At 52.1% G+C, this 19,675-nt stretch overlaps 1 protein-coding gene across 1 annotated transcript in view; it reads right to left on the reverse strand.

Moving 5' to 3' along the window:
- The window catches only part of ESPL1 (extra spindle pole bodies like 1, separase), a 51,061-nt gene extending 45,386 nt beyond the window's left edge, over positions 1 to 5,675 (reverse strand). Inside the window, exons 1-4 of the mRNA XM_064734665.1 lie at positions 5,543 to 5,675; positions 4,878 to 5,010; positions 3,556 to 3,789; positions 1,257 to 2,087 (exon numbers count right to left, since the gene is read on the reverse strand). Of these exons, the coding sequence (XP_064590735.1) occupies positions 1,257 to 2,087; positions 3,556 to 3,789; positions 4,878 to 4,970 (1,158 nt within the window). The 5' untranslated portion in view covers positions 4,971 to 5,010; positions 5,543 to 5,675. The remainder of the gene's footprint in view (positions 1 to 1,256; positions 2,088 to 3,555; positions 3,790 to 4,877; positions 5,011 to 5,542) is intronic.
- Positions 5,676 to 19,675: the final 14,000 nt, after the last annotated feature.

Below are 19,675 nucleotides of genomic sequence, written 5' to 3' on the forward strand. Positions count from 1 at the left end.
AACAAATGGGATTTGGGAATGGGGAACAAATGGGATTTGGGAATGGGGAACAAATGGGATTTGGGAATGGGGAAAATGGGATTTGGGAATGGGAACAATGGGATTTGGGAATGGGAACAATGGGGTTTGGGGAATGGGGAACAATGGGGTTTGGGAATGGGAACAATGGGATTTTGGGAATGGGGAACAATGGGATTTGGGAATGGGGAACAATGGGATTGGGGAATGATGGGGTGGAGCTGGGAATGGGGAAAGTGGAATTTGGGGGTCCAGGAGCTTTAGGAGCTTTTGCTGAAGATGCAGATGGACCCAGGAAGGGCTGGGAAAAGGGAACAGTGGGATTTGGGGGCCAGGGAAAAGGAAAAGGGGGATTTGGGGGCCAGGAAAAAGGGAAAGTGGGATTTGGGGTCCAGGAAAAAGGGAAAGTGGGATTTGGGGGCCAGGAAAAAGGAACAGTGGGATTTGGGGTCCAGGGAAAAGGAACAGTGGGATTTGGGGGCCAGGAAAAAGGAACAGTGGGATTTGGGGGCCAGGGAAAAGGGAACAGTGGGATTTGGGGGCCAGGGAAAAGGAACAGTGGGATTTGGGGGCCAGGAAAAAGGAACAGTGGGATTTGGGGGCCAGGGAAAAGGGAAAGTGGGATTTGGGGGCCAGGGAAAAGGAACAGGGGGATTTGGGGGCCAGGAAAAAGGAAAAGGGGGATTTGGGGTCCAGGAAAAAGGAAAAGTGGGATTTGGGGGCCAGGGAAAAGGGAAAGTGGGATTTGGGGGCCAGGGAAAAGGAACAGTGGGATTTGGGGGCCAGGAAAAAGGAACAGTGGGATTTGGGGGCCAGGAAAAAGGAAGAGTGGGATTTGGGGTCCAGGGAAAAGGAAAAGTGGGATTTGGGGTCCAGTAAAAAGGGAAAGTGGGATTTGGGGGCCAGGGAAAAGGAACAGTGGGATTTGGGGGCCAGGGAAAAGGAACAGTGGGATTTGGGGGCCAGGGAAAAGGAACAGTGGGATTTGGGGGCCAGGAAAAAGGAACAGTGGGATTTGGGGGCCAGGGAAAAGGAACAGTGGGATTTGGGGGCCAGGGAAAAGGAACAGTGGGATTTGGGGATGTAGGGGTTCAGGAGCACCAGGAGCCGCCGCTGGCTTGGGGAAAAGTGGGATTTGGGATTCTCCAGAGTGCAGGAGCTGCTGGCAGGGCTGGGAGCAGCACAGAGTGACCCTGAGGGATCCCAGAGCTGCTCTTCCTCCTCCTCCTCCTCCTCACCTGTGCCAGCAGCCGCCGCAGCGCCCGCCCGTGGCCCTGGCAGAAGCCGCAGATGCCGGGCAGCTCCTGGAGGCCGAGGGGCAGCTCCCGGCCCCTCCTGAGCACCTCCCCGAGCTGCCCCAGCACCAACTGGGAGCTCTCCAGCAGCACCTTCAGGAACCTTCCGGAACATTCCGCCGCCAGCGCCGCTCCCGCCCGCCTCAGCGCCGGCCCCACGGCGCCCGCTGCCTTGGCCTGCAGGGCCTGGCTGAGCTGGATGCCGGCCTCCAGCAGCTCCAGAGGGGCTCCCAGAGCACTCCCAGCTCCCTCCAGGAACCTTCTGGAACCTTCCAGGGCCTCCAGAGCGTCGCGGGGCCGCCGCGCCTTGCAGAGGTGGCGGCAGCGCTCCAGGGTGAGCTCCAGGAAGCACAGGGAGTCCTGGAGGCTTGGAGGTTTTGGGGATTCCTCCCTGAGCGTGTCCAGCAGCAACTCCTGGAGCTGCTTGGCCACGAAAAGCGGGCACGGAGCTCTCTGAGCCTCGTAGAGAGCGGCGGCGGCCGCGGCGTGCTGGGCGCTCTGCGAGGTGAAGAGCGGCGGCTGGAAGGATTCCCGAGGGCAGAGCTGCTCCTGGTGGGACTCCAGCAGCAGCAGGAAGCGCAGGGCGCGGATCCTGGCCGTCAGCACCGCCCTGCCCTCCTCCCGGGGCCGTTCCGGCCCTGCCATGGCGGCCGCACATCTCCAGAGCACCCCGAAGGCGCCCCGGGCCACGGCGGCCCAGTCGCGGTGGCGCCGGCGGCAGTGGCGGAGCCGCGCCCGCAGCAGCTCGGCCACGGCCCAGGCGGGCGGGCCCACCTGGGGGAACAAAGGGAAACTGCGATCAATACCCACGCAGGAATTGATAAATTAATGTCTGGGAGTAATCAAACAAATGAATGTCTGGGAGTGATGAAACAAATAAAAGCTGGGAGGTAAAAAGGTGAAATGGCAAAGAGGAGAGGAGGAGGAGGAAGGAGGAGGAAGGAGGAGGAAGGAGGAGGAAGGAGGAGGAAGGAGGAGGAAGGAGGAGGAAGGAGGAGGAAGGAGGAGGATGGAGGAGGATGGAGGAGGATGGAGGAGGATGGAGGAGGATGGAGGAGGATGGAGGAGGAAGGACGAGGAAGGACGAGGAAGGACGAGGAAGGACGAGGAAGGACGAGGAAGGACGAGGAAGGACGAGGAAGGACGAGGAAGGACGAGGAAGGACGAGGAAGGACGAGGAAGGACGAGGAAGGACGAGGAAGGACGAGGAAGGACGAGGAAGGACGAGGAAGGACGAGGAAGGACGAGGAAGGACGAGGAAGGACGAGGAAGGACGAGGAAGGACGAGGAAGGACGAGGAAGGACGAGGAGACGAGGAAGGACGAGGAAGGACGAGGAGGAAGAAGGACGAGGAGGAGAAGGACGAGGAGGAAGAAGGACGAGGAAGAGGACCCACTCTTCCATGCAGATGTTCAAGGACAGGAGGAAAAGCAAGGGATAACAGTTACTAAAAATGAACAGAAAGAAGGGAAAAGCTGGTTGGGTCCTACGAAAATTCCAGCTATAAGGGATTTATTGCTTTGATGCTTAAATGCAGTAATGTTGGTTTGGGCTTACATTGTGCTGGCTTGGTGGGCATGGGTAACCCAAAAGTGAGTTAAAGGACAAAGAGGAAGAGGAGAAACCTTCATCAGTGATGACCCCAAACCAAGTGGTGGCGCATGTGTGGTAAAGGTGGTGATGAGGGTGGAGATAAAAGTGTAATCAATTAAAAATGGGAGGAGATAGCATTGACACATGGCATAAAAGGGGGAATCTTCACTTGGCAAGCTTCTATGTGAGGTGGCACGGGTCCAGAACCCTGCACTCCATGCCCGTGGTTATCTTTTGCTTATGTGCTATTATTTGAACCAAATTATCCCTTTCAGATATATATATATATACTTATAGCTGGATTTTTAACCCAATTGTATAATCAATATATATGCTGTAAACTACTCAATTAAAATTGTCACTACCTCTAATATTGTTTGGGGTTTTTTATGATGGGATAATTAGACAAACATATAAGGGGGAATCTTCACTTGGCAAGCTCATACATGATGTGGGTAAGGGTCCAGAACCCTGCACTCTGTACCCCGTGGTCATCTTTTGGTTATGTGCTATTATTGGAAGCGAATTATCCCTTATTTTAAAAAAATATAAAATTGGATAGAATATAATTTGGTTAACGACTCAATTAAAACTTTCCCCGTCTCTAACATCGTTCAGGATTTTTTCCCGACGGGCAAACCCGGCTCACCCAGGGCGCGGCGTTGCGCAGCACGTGGAACAGGATCCTCTCCAGGTACAGCTCGGGGGGCTCGGGCTGCAGCCTCAGGTGCAGCTGGGCAGCCTCCAGGGCCAGGGCCGTGAGCTGGCAGCCGTGGGCAGGGTGCCCGCCGGGCCGTGCCAGCTCGGCCGCGCACCAGCGCAGGGCACGGTCACACGCGCGGGCACGGCGGGGCTGGGGGGCACCGGGGCTGTGCAGGCTCTCCTGGGGGAAAAGGGGATCGGGGTCAGGGCAGGGACCCTCAGGGGTTGTTTATGGGGAAAAGAGGGGTTTGGGGTCAGGGCAGAGACCTTCAGGGGTTGTTTATGGGGAAAGAGGGGTTTGGGGTCAGGGCAGAGACCCTGAGGGGTTGTTTGTGGGGAAAAGAGGGGTTTGGGGTCAGGGCAGAGACCTTCAGGGGTTGTTTGTGGGGAAAAGAGGGGTTTGGGATGAGAGCAGAGCCTCTCAAGGGTTGTTTCTGGGGAAAAGAGGGGTTTGGGGTCAGGGCAGAGACCTTCAGGGGTTGTTTGTGGGGAAAGAGGGGTTTGGGGTCAGGGCAGAGACCCTGAGGGGTTGTTTCTGGAGAAAAGAGGGGTTTGGGGTCAGGGCAGAGCCCTTCAGGGGTTATTTCCTGGGGAAAAAGGGGTTTGGGGTGAGCACAGAGCCCATTGAGGGTTGTTTCTGGGGAAAAGAGGGGTTTGGGATCAGGGCAGGGACCTTCAGGTGGCATGTGCTGGGGAAAGAGGGGTTTGGGGTCAGGGCAGGGACCCTCAGGGGTTGTTTCTGGGGAAAAGAAGGATTTGAGATCAGAACAGAGACCCTTAAGATGCATTTCCAGGGAAAAGAGGGGTTTGGGGTCAGGGCAGAGCCATTTCCTGGAGGAAAGAGGGGTCTGGGGTCAGAGCAGGGGATGTTTCCTGGGAAAAAAGGGGTTTGAGGTCAAAGCAGGGATCCTTGAGATGCATTTCCTGGGAAAAGAGGGGTTTGGGGTCAGAGCAGAGCTCCTCAAGGGTTGTTTCTGGGGAAAGAGGGGTTTAGGGTCAGGACAGAGCCCCTCAAGGGTCACTGCCAGGGAAAAGAGGGGTTTGGGGTCAGGGCAGGGACCCTCAGGGGTTGTTTGTGGGGAAAAGAGGGGTTTGGGGTCAGGGCAGAGACCCTTGAGGGGCATTTCCTGGGAAAAGCAGGAGTCAGAACCAGCTCAGAATCCTCCAGTGGGATCCAGAGGTTTTCCTGAGGAAAGGAGGGATCAGACCCCAGACCCCGAGTTTTTCCTGAGGAAAGGAGGGATCAGAGCCCAGCCCTCCCCTGCTCACCCTGATCTTCTCCAGGCGCTCCTCGATGTCGGCCCAGCCGTCCGTGCTTCCATCATTTCCATCTTTCCCATCCTTTTCGTCCTTCTCGGCCATCCCGGGGGCTTCTCCTGAGGGGCTTCTCTGTGATGCGGGGCTGGGGGGGAACAAGGGGAGGTGTGGGACCCCCAGAACCCCCAAACCCACAGATGCCCCAATCCCCCAGACCCCCAAACCCTCCGGATTCCCAAACCCCCAGAGCGCCCCCAGCCCCACTTCTTTGCCCCCTCAGTGCCCCAGAGCCCCCCCAGCCCCAATTCCTGACACCCCAGACACCCCCAGCCCCATCCCTTTCCCCGCCCCAAGCCCCCAGCCCCACTCCCCAGCCCCTAAAGGGCTCAGATCCCTCCTAGACCCCTCCCAGCCAGGCCCCACAGCCCCCGGCCCCACTTTCTGACACCCCCAGCCCCATTTCGACCCCAACAGAGGCCCAGACCCCCCAATCTCCTCAGGCCTCCCGCAGCCTTCACCCCCCTCCCCATCCCTCACCCGCTGCTCTACCTCTCCCCCTCCTCGCCGGACCCCTCCGGCCCTGCCCAGCTCCCTGAGGGGGTCTCAGCCCCCAAATTTCCCCCCCGGGACCCCAAAATTGCCCCAAAATCCCCCCCGGGCCGCCCCACCTCGCTCACCCTGCGCTGCTGCTCCGCCGCCTTCCGCCTGTTCAAACCTCGGCCGCAGCCAATTAGCGCGCGGCACCGCCTCCCCGGCGTCCAATCAGCGCGCCGGCCTGCCGCGCGGGGCAGCACGGGAGTCGTAGTCCGCGCTCGGCCACGCGCTTTTGTGCGCATGTGTTAGGGATGGGTGGTGCCGGAGTCCTGCCCGGCCGCCATCTTGAGTGTGGCCGGAGCCCGGCCCGCCTCACGCAGGCTCCCGGTACGCGGGCGCTCCGCCATCTTGCAATGGCAGCTCCGTGCCGTCCCCGCCGGGGCCCGCCGCTGTCGTTCTTCCGATCCCCCGCTCCACACGGCGGCCGCTCCACCCCGGCCGTGTCCCTTTGCCCTCCTAACTGCGCTTTCCGCTCCCCTCTGTGCCCACAAGGCGGCAGCACCGCCCCCATGGCCGGGCCGGGCCGGACGCGCTTTGGGCCAGGCCCGGAACGGAGGCCGAGGCTGCCGGAGGGATTTTTGTATTTATTTATTTATCCCCTTCAACCCCAGCAGCTGTTCCTATAGTTTAAGGGCACTTGATTGGTTCATTCCTAAGTAAAAATATATATATTATATTATAACATTGGTTTCCAAACGACTCCGCATCTCTAGTCAGAGTTTCCTACATTCCTGTATACAATAGAATGGATCGATTCTTTCCAAATCATCCTTACCAAATGGTTTTAAATTCCAATTTTTTGCCAATACCTAGAAAAAACGAAGAACTTGACAGGTTTTGGTGTTCTGCACCCACCCTTCCGTGTGAATTTTCTGGCAGCTTTGGGGGAAAAAATCCAAAATAAAATAGAAATCTGACTTGAGTTCCCTTATTCCACATAGAATTTAATAAAGAGAAGGGATCCAGCCCTGGCACAGGCAGTAATTAAAAACTTGGGTGGGTTATAAATGAGATTTTTCTCATTTTCTGCTCCTTAGGGACTGGGGAGAGGTTCTGGATTTCTGGCTGAAACCCCACAGCTCCCGTTCCCATCCCAAAATCCTCCTGTTTAATTTAATTTAATTTAGGATCCTCTCCCACCCCAACATCCTCGTGTTTAATTTAATTTAATTTAGATCCTATTCCCACCCCAAAATCCTCCTGTTTAATTTAATTTAATTTAGGATCCATTCCCACCCCAAAATCAGTTTAATTTAATTTAGGATCCTCTCCCACCCCAAAATCCTCCCATTTTATTTAGGATCCATTCCCACCCCAAAGTCCTCCCATTTTATTTAGGATCCATTCCCACCCCAAAATCCTCCCGTTTAATTTAATTTAATTTAATTTAGGATCCTCTCCCACCCCAACATCCTCGTGTTTAATTTAGGACCTTGGGGTTAAAAACCCCAAAATTAATGCCAGCAGAGAGCTTTTTCTGATTAAATTACCCCTGGCCAGCTCCACAGATCAATTCCAATTTCGCTCTGCTTTTTGTTGGTTCTGTTTTGATTTTTTTTTTCCTTTTTGAGGAGGGGGAGGGGGGAGAAAATGAGAAAATCAGCCTTGCAAATTCCTGTAATTATCCCTAAAATAAAAAAAATATATAAATAAAAATGATCCCCTCTCTGCAGGAGGAGGTCCCTGGGGTGTGGGGGGAAATTCTGGGATTTTCTGCGGGGTTTGGGTGAAATTTGGGAGGGGGAGGCTCCGATTTTCCCTTTTTTGCCCATAATTGCATTTGTGGGGCCGCAGATGGTGCTGGGTCTGCACGGAAGATAAATCTGAGCAGGGACAGAGGTGACAGAGATCATCCATCAGCTCCAAATGGCCTTCAGAAGAGAATTTTTAATATATTTTAAAATATATTTAAAATATATATATTTAATCTATTTATTCTATTGCCTATATTGAATATATTCACATATAAATTTAATATATTTAATATATTTAATATATTTAATATATTTACTTGCTCCCTCCATGACGAGATCATCCATCAGCTCCAAATGGGCTTTAGAAGAGAATTTTTAAATAAAATTTAAAATAGATTTTTAAATATTTTTAAAATATATGTAATCTATTTAATCGATTTAATGTATTTAATCTATTTATTCTATTGACTATATTGAATCTATTCATTAATATATTTAATATATTTGTAGATATAAATAAATATATTTGTAGATAATAAATATATATTAATATAGTAATATAAATACATTTTAATATATCTATTAAATATAAATATAAATGTAAATATAAATATAAATATAAATATAAAATCTATTTTATCTATTTTAAAATAGTTGATATATTGAATATATTTAATGTATTTATTATATTTATTATATTGAATATATTGAATATATTGAATATATTTAATGTATTTAATGTATTGAATATATTTTCTCGCTCCCTCCATAGAAAGCAACATCCATCAGCTTTAAAAATATATTTTATAATCATTTTGGAAAAATATTTTAAAATATATTTAATCAGTTTGTTCTATTTCATCTATTTCATCTATTTTACTACAGGGTTTTGCCAACCCTGCCTTCACCCCCAAGGATGGAATGAAAGGAGCAGCGTGGCACCAGTTTGTGGGGTCACCCCAAACCCCTCAGGTTTGTGGGGTCACCCTGAGCCCTCAGGTTTGTGGGGTCACCCCGAACCCCTCAGGTTTGTGGGGTCTCCCCAAACCCTTTGAGTTTGTGGGGTCACCCAAACCCCTCAGGTTTGTGGGGTCACCCCAAACCCCTCAGGTTTGTGGGGCCACCCTGAGCCCCTCAGGTCTGTGGGGTCTCCCCAAACCCTTCGAGTTTGTGGGGTCACCCTGAGCCCCTCAGGTTTGTGGGGTCACTCCAAACCCCTCAGGTTTGTGGGGTCACCCTGAGCCCTCAAGTTTGTGGGGTCACCTGAACCCCGCAGGTTTGTGGGGTCATCCAAACCCTTCGAGTTTGTGGGGTCACCCAAACACCTCAGGTTTGTGTGGTCACCCAAACCCTTCGAGTTTGTGGGGTCACCCTGAGCCCTCAGGTTTTTGGGGTCACCCTGAGCCCTCAGGTTTGTGGGGCCACCCCGAACCCCTCAGGTTTGTGGGGTCACCCAAATCCCTCAGGTTTGTGGGGCCACCCCAAGCCCTCAGGTTTGTGGGGTCACCCCGAACCCTTCAAGTTTGTGGGGTCACCCCAGCCCCTCAGGTTTGTGGGGTCACCCCAAACCCCTCAGGTTTGTGGGGTCACCCAAGCCCTCAGGTTTGTGGGGTCACCCCGAACCCTTCAAGTTTGTGGGGTCACCCCAGCCCCTCAGGTTTGTGGGGTCACCCCAAACCCCTCAGGTCTGTGGGGTCACCCCAAACCCTTCGAGTTTGTGGGGTCACCCCAAGCCCTCAGGTTTGTGGGGTTACCCAAACCCCTCAGGTTTGTGGGGTCACCGCAAGCCCTCAGGTTTGTGGGGTTACCCCAAGCCCTCAGGTTTGTGGGGTCACCCCAAGCCCTCAGGTTTGTGGGGTCACCCCAAGCCCTCAGGTTTGTGGGGTCACTCCAAACCCCTCAGGTTTGTGGGGTCACCGCGAGCCCCCGGCCTGCTGGAACAGCAGATCCTTGTGCTGGATGTGCCCTTTGCTGTGTAAACTCCTCCCCACTTTGATGTCCCCATAAATCCCCCATGTGTTTCCAATAAAGGGTTTTTATCGCTGGAGCTGCCAAAGGGGCCGATTTGGGGGGGCTGTGCTGGGGGAAGCTCCTGCCCTGGTTGGCTTTGGGGGTCCTGGGGGTGGGCAGGGGCTGCCATGGCCACAGGACCCTCCTGGGGCTGGGAGGAGGCTCTGGGATGGGCCTGGTGCTGGTGCTGAGCCCTGGGATGGGATCACCATGGCCCCAAACCCCACAGGATCACCATGGCCCCAAACCCAGACTGGGACCCCGAACCCTGAGCCCTGGGATGGGATCACCATGGCCTCAAACCCAGGCCAGGGCCCCAAACCCCACAGGATCACCACAGTCTCAAACCCAGACTGGGACCCCAAACCCCACGGGATCACCAGGGCCCCAAACCCCACGGGATCACCACGGCCCCAAACCCAGACTGGGACCCCAAACCCTGAACCCTGGGATGGGATCACCACGGCCCCACACCCCACAGGATCACCACGGCCCCAAACCCAGGCTGAGACCCCGAACCCACGGGATCACCATGGCCCCAAACCCAGACTGGGACCCCAAACCCCACGGGATCACCATGGCCCCAAACCCAGACTGGGACCCCAAACCCTGAACCCTGGGATGGGATCACCATGGCCTCAAACCCAGGCCAGGGCCCCAAACCCCACAGGATCACCATGGCCCCAAATGCCATGGGATCACCACGGCCCCAAACCCAGGCCGGGACCCCAATGGCCCCAAACCCCATAGGATCACCACGGCCCCAAACCCCACAGGATCACCACGGCCCCAAACCCCATGGGATCACCACAGCCCCAAACCCAGGCCGGGACCCCAATGGCCCCAAACCCCATAGGATCATCACAGCCTCAAACCCCACAGGATCACCACGGCCCCAAACCCAGGCCAGGACCCCAAACCCCACGGGATCACCACAGCCCCAAACCCCACAGGATCACCACGGCCCCAAACCCCACAGGATCACCATGGCCCCAAACCCCATTTATCCTTTATCAACCTGCCAGGGCCCAGGATCCCATTTATAACCCAGCCCTGTTTATAATGAATTGTGCAGGGCCTGGGCAGGGGCCACAGGGAGCGGTGATTTATGGACGTGGACAAAACCCCACAATGCAGACCCTCCACACTCAGGGAAGAGCCCTCCAGCCAGCTCAGCCCCACAGGGCGTTGTTCCACAAAACCCCAGAGTGGTTTGGGGTGCAGGCAGCTCTTTTTTGGGGTTGGAATGGGAACCCAGAGCTGCCTGGGCCTTTATCAACCTGAAAAAGCCCAAGATTCTGTTTTTAACCAAACCTGAATTGTGCAGGGGCCACAGAGAGCGGTGATTTATGGACATGGACAAAACCCCACAATGCAGACCCTCCACGCTCAGGAAGGGCCCTCCAGCCTCTCCAGCCCCTCAGGGGAGGACCTGGGTGTTGTTCCAAAAACCCCAGAGCAGTTTGGGGTGGAGGCAGCTCCCGGCCTCGTTTTTGGGGTCGGGATGGGACCCCAGAGCTGCCTGAACGAGCCCAGGGTCCTGTTTATAACCCAACCCAAATTGTGCAGGGCCTGGGCAGGGGCCACAGGGAGCGGTGATTTATGGACATGGACAAAACCCCACAATGCAGACCCTCCACACTCGGGGGAAGAGCCTTGAGCCATTGTTCAAACCCTTCTCAAATATTTATGGGAAGGTCGTTCTGGCAGGTGTCAGCCCTGCTTTGCTGCTTGGTCCTTGCGTGGTGGGGTTCCAGGGCCTGGTGGTGGCACACAGGGACATGGAGGTCCAGGATTGTCCCCTCTGATCCCCAGTGGCATCTACAGAGTTTGGGACGAGCTCTGCTGACCGGTTCGTGGCCAGAGGTTTTGTCCCACCACCCTTTGGGGTGCAGTGGGGTGTAGGGCGGGGATGGGGGTGACACTGCTGGGTTAATTCCATGATCCTGGAGGGTTTTTCCAACCTCAGTGATTCCACGAATGTCACAGACAATGGAAAATCCTTTTCCTTAGGATTGTTCCTCCGGAGAAGCTGAGCGGCCTCAGGAACAAAATGTAAACATTGATTATCTGCTGCTGTGGAATGCAACAGGTGGAGCTGTGATTGGTCTCATAAAATTGTTTCTGATTAATGGCCAATCACAGCCAGCTAGCTTGGACTCTCTGTCTGAGACAAAAGTCTCTGTTATCATTCTTAGCTCTTCTATTCTTAGCCAGCCTTTGATGAAACCTGTTCTTCTATTCTTTTAGTATAGTTTAAGGTAATATATATAATAAAATAATAAATCAGCCTTCTGAAATGGAGTCAGATCTTCATCTCTTCCCCCATCCAAGAGCCGCTGTCACATATAATCCCAATTTGGGAATCGATCTCTGCCTTTGCATCTTGCTGCACGTTCCTTTGCCCACATCATCATCCCCAAGCCCTTCCCACCACCAAGAGACGCCGATCCCCTCCATCTCCCGCTCCCACCTCCGAGCTCTAACATTTTAATGGAGTGAATTGACCTGGAGTGGTCCATTGAGCTCCGGCCGACCTTTTGAACAGCAGGTCAAGGATTTGGGTTAGGGTTACCCTCCTCCCTGAGCTGCTCACGCTGCTCCTCTCTCCAGGAGCTGCACCCGCCCACCCTCTGGGCTTGGACCTCTGATTCACCAGCACAGCTGGAACCCAGCGCTGTCCCTCTTGACCTATAAACTCCAGAGAAAGGAGAAAATCCTCGAAATATCTCCAAGGAGCTCTACAGAACCCTCACAGCACCTCCAGCTTTGCTTCCTCCCCTCCAGCAGAGGACAAGGACACGGCGCTCTCAAGGAGCTGCCGCCCGCCGACCCTCTGGGCTTGGACCGTTCTTGTGGCTTCCTCACCAGAGGGCAAATCCCCAGATTCCCCTCAAGCCCCCAGCTCTGGGACAGAGACCCTGCTCTGGCTGTCCTGCAGCGTCCTCCCTCAGGGAACGCCACCAGAGCATCCAGAGGCCCCAGCTCTGGGACAGAGACCCTGCTCTGGCTGTCCTGCAGCGTCCTCCCTCAGGGAACGCCACCAGAGCATCCAGAGCCGTGTCCTCGTCCTCAGCTGGAGGGGAGGCAGCAAAGATGGAGGTGTTGTGAGGGTTCTGTGGTTGTTCTGGATTCCTCTAGCAAGCGTTTCCTTGGGAAGGGCCTTCTTCTCTGCTCCAAAGGGGTGACCTCCCTGTGATCCACCAGCACAGCTGGAACCCAACGCTGTGAGAAACCCAACTCCAGGGAAATGAGTGGTGCCTTCCAACCATCCCAGGTTTAACACTGAAACCACGTGATGGACACAGCACCCAGCTGGACCTTTGGTGGGTTTGACATTGAAACCAGGTGACCTCCAAAGTCCCTTCCAACCATTGACATCCAAAGCAGGTGACCTCCAATGTCCCTTCCAACCATTCCAGGTTTGACATCCAAACCAGGTGATGGACACAGCACCCAGCTGGACCTTTGGTGGGTTTGACATTCAAACCAGGTGACCTCCAAAGTCCCTTCCAACCATTGACATCCAAACCATGTGACCTCCAAGGTCTCCTCCAACCATTCCAGGTTTGACATTCAAACCAGGTGACCTCCAAAGTCCCTTCCAACCATTCCAGGTTTGACACTGAAACCACGTGATGGACACTGCACCCAGTGGACCTTTAGTGGGTTTGGCATTCAAACCATGTGACCTCCAAAGTCCCTTCCAACCATTGACATCCAAACCAGGTGACCTCCAAGGTCTCCTCCAACCATTCCAGGTTTGACATTCAAACCAGGTGACCTCCAAGGTCCCTTCCATGATTCCAGGTTTGACATTCAAACCAGGTGACCTCCAAAGTCCCTTCCAACCATTGACATCCAAACCAGGTGACCTCCAAGCTCCCTTCCAACCATTGACATCCAAACCAGGTGACCTCCAAGGTCTCCTCCAGCCATTCCAGGTTTGACATTCAAACCATGTGATGGACACAGCACCCAGCTGGACCTTTGGTGGGTTTGACATTCAAACCAGGTGACCTCCAAGGTCCCTTCCAACCACTGACATCCAAACCAGGTGACCTCCAAAGTCCCTTCCAACCATTGACATCCAAACCAGGTCACCTCCAAGCTCCCTTCCAACCATTCCACCACTCCAGGTGGCCCTCGGTGGAGGTCAGAGCCCATTCCTCGGGCAGTGTCCAGCTGTCCACTCCCTCTGGTTTGGGCCACCCATCCCAGCTGGTTCGTCCATCTGAGGTGAGGTGGCTGCTGAGCGTTATTTTCCTTTCACGGGGACGCGCAGGGGCCGGCGAACGAACGCCAAGATTTGTAAACCCACAAAACTCCTCCTGCTCCAATTCTGGCCGGTGTTGGGGAGCAGCCGTGGCTCACCCAGCCCTGCTAAATTAGCGCTGGGCTCTGCATTCCAGAGTATAAATATCTGCCATTGTCGTGCTGAGGAATGCGAGCGCGGTGCTGGTGGAGGCTAAAATTAAAGAGCTGCGGCGGAGGCATCTCGGGTTACCAGAAACAAGACTCCATTGTGCTGCGGGAAGGGGACTGGCAGCGTTTAGAAACCGCTGGGGTTAAACACGAGGGCCAAACGAGCCCTTAATGACAAAATTTGGGCTCGGCTCTGGAGCGAAAGCCCTGCTCTGGGTCACAGGGAGCCCCATCGGGCTCAGCAAGGAGGAATCGCAGAATCTCTGGGAATTCACCCCATTTTCCAAGGGGGTTCCATCATCTGTGGGGGTCCCATCCCCTCCTTCCACCGCAGCTTTAAGCCAGGTTTAAATTCAGGCAGTTTTCTGGGAATTCACCCCATTTTCCAAGGGGGTTCCATCATCTCTGGGGGTCCCATCCCCTCCTTCCACCGCGGCTTCAAGCCAGGTTTAAATTCAGGCAGTTTTCTGGGAATTCACCCCATTTTCCAAGGGGGTTCCATCATCTGTGGGGGTCCCATCCCCTCCTTCCACCGCGGCTTTAAGCCAGGTTTAAATTCAGGCAGTTTTCTGGGAATTCACCCCATTTTCCAAGGGGGTTCCATCATCTGTGGGGGTCCCATCCCCTCCTTCCACCGCAGCTTTAAGCCAGGTTTAAATTCAGGCAGTTTTCTGGGAATTCACCCCGTTTTCCAAGGGGTTCCATCATCTGTGGGGGTCCCATCCCCTCCTTCCACCGCGGCTTCAAGCCAGGTTTAAATTCAGGCAGTTTTCTGGGAATTCACCCCATTTTCCAAGGGGGTTCCATCATCTGTGGGGGTCCCATCCCCTCCTTCCACGGCAGCTTTAAGCCAGGTTTAAATTCAGGCAGTTTTTGGGAATTCACCCCATTTTCCAAGGGGGTTCCATCATCTGTGGGGGTCCCATCCCCTCCTTCCACCGCGGCTTTAAGCCAGGTTTAAATTCAGGCAGTTTTCTGGGAATTCACCCCGTTTTCCAAGGGGTTCCATCATCTGTGGGGGTCCCATCCCCTCCTTCCACCATGGCTTTAAGCCAGGTTTAAATTCAGGCAGTTTTCTGGGAATTCACCCCATTTTCCAAGGGGGTTCCATCATCTGTGGGGGTCCCATCCCCTCCTTCCACCGCAGCTTTAAGCCAGGTTTAAATTCAGGCAGTTTTCTGGGAATTCACCCCATTTTCCAAGGGGGTTCCATCATCTGTGGGGGTCCCATCCCCTCCTTCCACCGCGGCTTTAAGCCAGGTTTAAATTCAGGCAGTTTTCTGGGAATTCACCCCGTTTTCCAAGGGGGTTCCATCATCTGTGGGGGTCCCATCCCCTCCTTCCACCGCGGCTTTAAGCCAGGTTTAAATTCAGGCAGTTTTCTGGGAATTCACCCCATTTTCCAAGGGGGTTCCATCATCTGTGGGGGTCCCATCCCCTCCTTCCACCGCGGCTTTAAGCCAGGTTTAAATTCAGGCAGTTTTCTGGGAATTCACCCCATTTTCCAAGGGGGTTCCATCATCTCTGGGGGTCCCATCCCCTCCTTCCACCGCGGCTTTAAGCCAGGTTTAAATTCAGGCAGTTTTCTGGGAATTCACCCCATTTTCCAAGGGGGTTCCATCATCTGTGGGGGTCCCATCCCCTCCTTCCACCGCGGCTTTAAGCCAGGTTTAAATTCAGGCAGTTTTGGGGCTCGGGGGAAGGGGCTGTGAGACCCCAACCCCGCGCTTGGCCCCACGCTCTGCCCCACACCAACCTCAGCTGGTGTTTATGGGCAACGGAATTTTCCAAGGAATTTTGGGCCCCCTGGAAAAATAAAAACTGGGGAAAAAAGGGTGGGGAGGGACTGTGGATTGCGCTGGGGCTGCACAGATGGTGTTTGACCGCCCAGGGTTCTCCTCTGCTGTGGCATCCTCGGGGAGGCTCCACCCTGCTGGGTCCTCCAGGAGAAAATCCAAATTTTCACTGCGGGTGGAAATATTTCATTGGCTGAAAATAAAAAAAAAATAATAAAAAACAGAGTGAGAAACCAGACAGGAGTCAGAGGAATGAAAGGAGTATAAAAAAAAAAAAAAAAAGGAAGATTTGTGGTTATTTGCTGTTTTTTCCGCGCTGTTTTTATTGGGATGCAATTCTTCGTGAGTGGGGTCAACTCAACCAAATTATTAATAAAATAAAATTGATTTATTCTAAAATAAAATCAGGTTTGCACTTGCAGTTCCTGGTTCTGAGGAGCAGCCATGGGATGCAGCTCAGCAGGCTGGGATTGGGATTGGGAATTGGGAATTGGGGATTGGGAATTGGGATTGGGAATTGGAATTGGGACTGGGATTGAGATTGAAAAAATATAAAATTTAAAATCTATAAACCTAAAACCTGAGGCGTCACAACATCTCAGAACTGCAGCCCTAAAGCAGCGCAAAATCTGAAAAAATATAAAATTTAAAATCTAAAACCTGAGGCATCACAACATGAATCTCAGAACTGCAGCCTAAAGCAGCGCAGAATCAGAAAAATATAAAATCTGAAATTTAGCCCCAGTTTAGGCCTGGCTGGAGAAGCTCCCGTCAGCCCCGTGGATTTTTAAGCACAACCAGATGTGGCAGCCCGAGCTGTTAAACTCAGAAATGTTAAACTCAGAAATGTTAAACTCAGAAATGTTAAACTCAGAAATGTTAAACTCAGAAATGTTAAACTCAGAAATGTTAAACTCAGAAATGTTAAACTCAGAAATGTTAAACTCAGAAATGTTAAACTCAGAGTTGTTAAATTCCCCTTTGTGCTCTGGGCACAGCCAGGGGGTCCCAGGGGTCCCCAGAACCCCCTGAGGGCACCAATAATAATAATAAAGAATAAAATAATAATAAAGAATAAAATAATAAAATCAATAAAATAATAATAAATATGTAATATATATATCTAATAATAAATAAAAGAACAATAAACCAATAAAATAAAAATCAATACTGATATATAAAACTAAATAGTAAATAGTAAATAATATAGTAATATAGTAATATAGTAATATAGTAATATAGTAATATAGTAATATAGCAATATAGTAATATAATAATATAATAAAATTGGCCCATGTGACACACTATCCTTGGAGCAACTCTTGTTTCTGCAGGAAAATATTCCTCGTGCCACATCCCCCAATTCCTGCTCATTTACCAGTGTGGAGTTTAAATAGAAGTGTGTAAAATCACAAAATAGAAAACTTAATTTTTTAGAATAGTAATAGATGTAGTAATATATATAAAATGTATATGATTATATAATTGCATATTACATAATATTATATGTTATATATATTAATATATAATTATATATTAATATACATAATTTTATATATTAATATATATTTATAATATATAAAATATATCTAATATATATAAAACAAGATAGAATATTTAAAGCAGTAGCTACTCCTTCTTCTTCACCTTCTTCTTCATAAGAAGTGTAATTAAATAAAAAAGCCCACAATGCAAGCACAAGTAATTTGTTATTATGTTAAAAGTAAAATAACCGGAATGTCGTTTCTTAATTACAGTTTACCCTTTAAAAACTTTGCAGAAAGAGAGAAATTTAATTTAATAACTTGGTGGTAAAGTACTGTCAAATTCACAGCTTATTAGAAAATATAGATTTATCAGTATAATATAATAATATTATATCTTCTTCTCCTTCTTGTTCTTGTTCTTGTTCTTGTTCTTCTTCTTCTCTTTCTCCTTTTTCTCCTTTTTCTCCTTCTCCTCCTCCTCCTCCTCTGGACCAAACATATGAAAATATTAAAACCCATGACCCATTGTCAATTTTTTTGAGTTTTTTCTGCCCAAAATCTACCTGAAGGCCCTTTAATAAATATAAATAAACCTCTTTTTTATTCCCTAAATTAAATTCTCTGATTTTAGGGTGGCCCCAAAAAGGCACCAGAGGGAGGTGTCACCCCTCCATGAACCAGCAGCAAAACCCCCCCGTGCACAGCCCTGGAATTTTCATATTTTGGTTTTTAGAGCCCAAAGTGAGCTGAGGAATGCCTGCTGCCCTGTGGGAGAAGAGAAATCCCGGAGTTCCTGAGGAGAAAGTGTCAGCATGGATTTCTGCTGATGGTTCCCATTGCTGATCAAACAGGGGAATAATTAACGAATTGGGACTTTTGATTCATTTGAGTTCATTTTTGAGAGGAATCGTGGGCAGTGATTAGTGAAAATAAACTTTGTGACCCCTCAGTTCCCATCCAGCTTAATGAGGTGAGGCTGAACTCTGTGGGCAGAGCTAAAAATCCAAATTTCCCCGTTTAATAAAAGGCAGTTTATACCTAGTGAAACCAGAACTGCAGTAAATGTGGTTTTACAGCTGGTTTTATGGCTTGCTGGGATTAGTGCCAGCACATTCTGGTTTGGGGACAGCCAAAGTCACAGTCCTGCGAGTTCTGGCTCTGCACAATCTGCTGTGGGAGGCTAATTAATTCATTAATTAATTAATCGAGGTGGTTGTGTCATCCAGGAGGACCCAGGCAGAGATTTCTGCAGCTCCAACACCTGAAAAGGACAGATGGAATTCAAGGACAGGGAATTCTGCCCTTAAACTGAAAAATATTCAATATTCAAATATTGAATTTTGAAAATTGAAAAATATTCCAATTCTGTCCTTGAAAAGAAAAATATTCCCTAATTACTCAGGGATGTGACAATGTCGGGATGAGGGAATGATGGCACGATGTGATTCCATCAGGGAAAAGCCTGGGCTGGTAAATTAAAACAGATCAGGGGTTCCAAGAGAAAAAGTGAGGCAGCTCCAAGGCGTTCTTGGGGAAAATCCATCCAAAAAGGGGAATTTTAGGGCTGAAAAACAGATTTTTTTTGCCTGGAGCTGCAGCCCAGCTGATCCCAAAGAGCAGAGTTTTCAGGGAATATGGGGGTTTTCAGGGGAGGATATTGGGATTTTTTAAGGGTGGATATTGGGATTTTTTTAGGGGTGGATATGGGGATTTTTTAGGGGTTGATATGGGGTATTTGAGGGGTGGATATGGGGTATTTGAAGGATGGATAACGCCCTAACAAACAGTCATCCCATGGCCACGTCCCCGGGACACACGATCCTTGGGGCAACTGCTTTATTTCTGCATGGTAAACTAATAGCAGGAAAATATTCCAGGCATTTGGGATTTCGGCTGCGCAGCTGAGCAGGCCCCGGCCCCGAGCAGGACCCGGCCCGAGCAGGCCCCGGCCCCGAGCAGGACCCGGCCCCGAACAGGGGAGAGCAGGCCCCGGCCCCGAGCAGGACCCGGCCAGGGCAGGCCCCGGCCCCGAGCAGGGGCCAGACTCAAGCAGGACCCGGCCTGAACAGGACCAGGCCCCGAGCAGGCCCCAGACCCGGCCCCGAGCAGGACCAGGCCCCGAGCAGGGCCTGAGCAGGACCCGGCCCGAGCAGGCCCCGAGCAGGGCAGGGCTCCCCGCGGGGCTCGGCTGCAGCCTCGGGGCTGGATTTGGGGTGCAGGGTCAGGGATTTTTGGGGTGCAGGGATCAGGGATTTTTGGGGTGCAGGGCCAGGGGTGTTGGGGCACAGGGAATTGGGGTACACAGGATTTCTGGGTGTCAGGGGTCCAGGGGATTTGGGTACACGGATAACGGGATACTGGGGGCAGGGATGGGGCAACGGGGGGCCAGGATTGGGTACACGAATCGGATACTGGCTGCAGGGATTGGGGCACAGGGGATCGGGGCAGGGGATTGGGGTACACGGGTGTCGGGATTCTGGCATGCAGGGGATTGGGGTACACGGATCCGGAGGTGCAGGGGATTGGGGCACACGGATATCGGGGTGCAGAGGATTGGGGCACACGGATCCGGGGGCGCAGGGGCTCGGCTTGCGCGGCTGCCGGGACTCTGGGGGGGTTGCTCTGGGATGCTCGGGTCAGACCCGAGGTGCTCAGAGCCGCCCGGATCTCTGCCGGCCGCTGCCCCTCGGGCCGGAGCGCAGCGCGCCCCTCGCCATCCCCGCTCCGCCCCGCCGCGCCTCGGGGGCGGGCTGTGGGCTGTGGGCGGTGGGCGGCGGGAGGCGGGGGGCAGCCCCAGCCCAGGC

Source organism: Zonotrichia leucophrys, chromosome 29 (assembly GCF_028769735.1).
Source record: "Zonotrichia leucophrys gambelii isolate GWCS_2022_RI chromosome 29, RI_Zleu_2.0, whole genome shotgun sequence".
NCBI lineage: Eukaryota > Metazoa > Chordata > Aves > Passeriformes > Passerellidae > Zonotrichia > Zonotrichia leucophrys.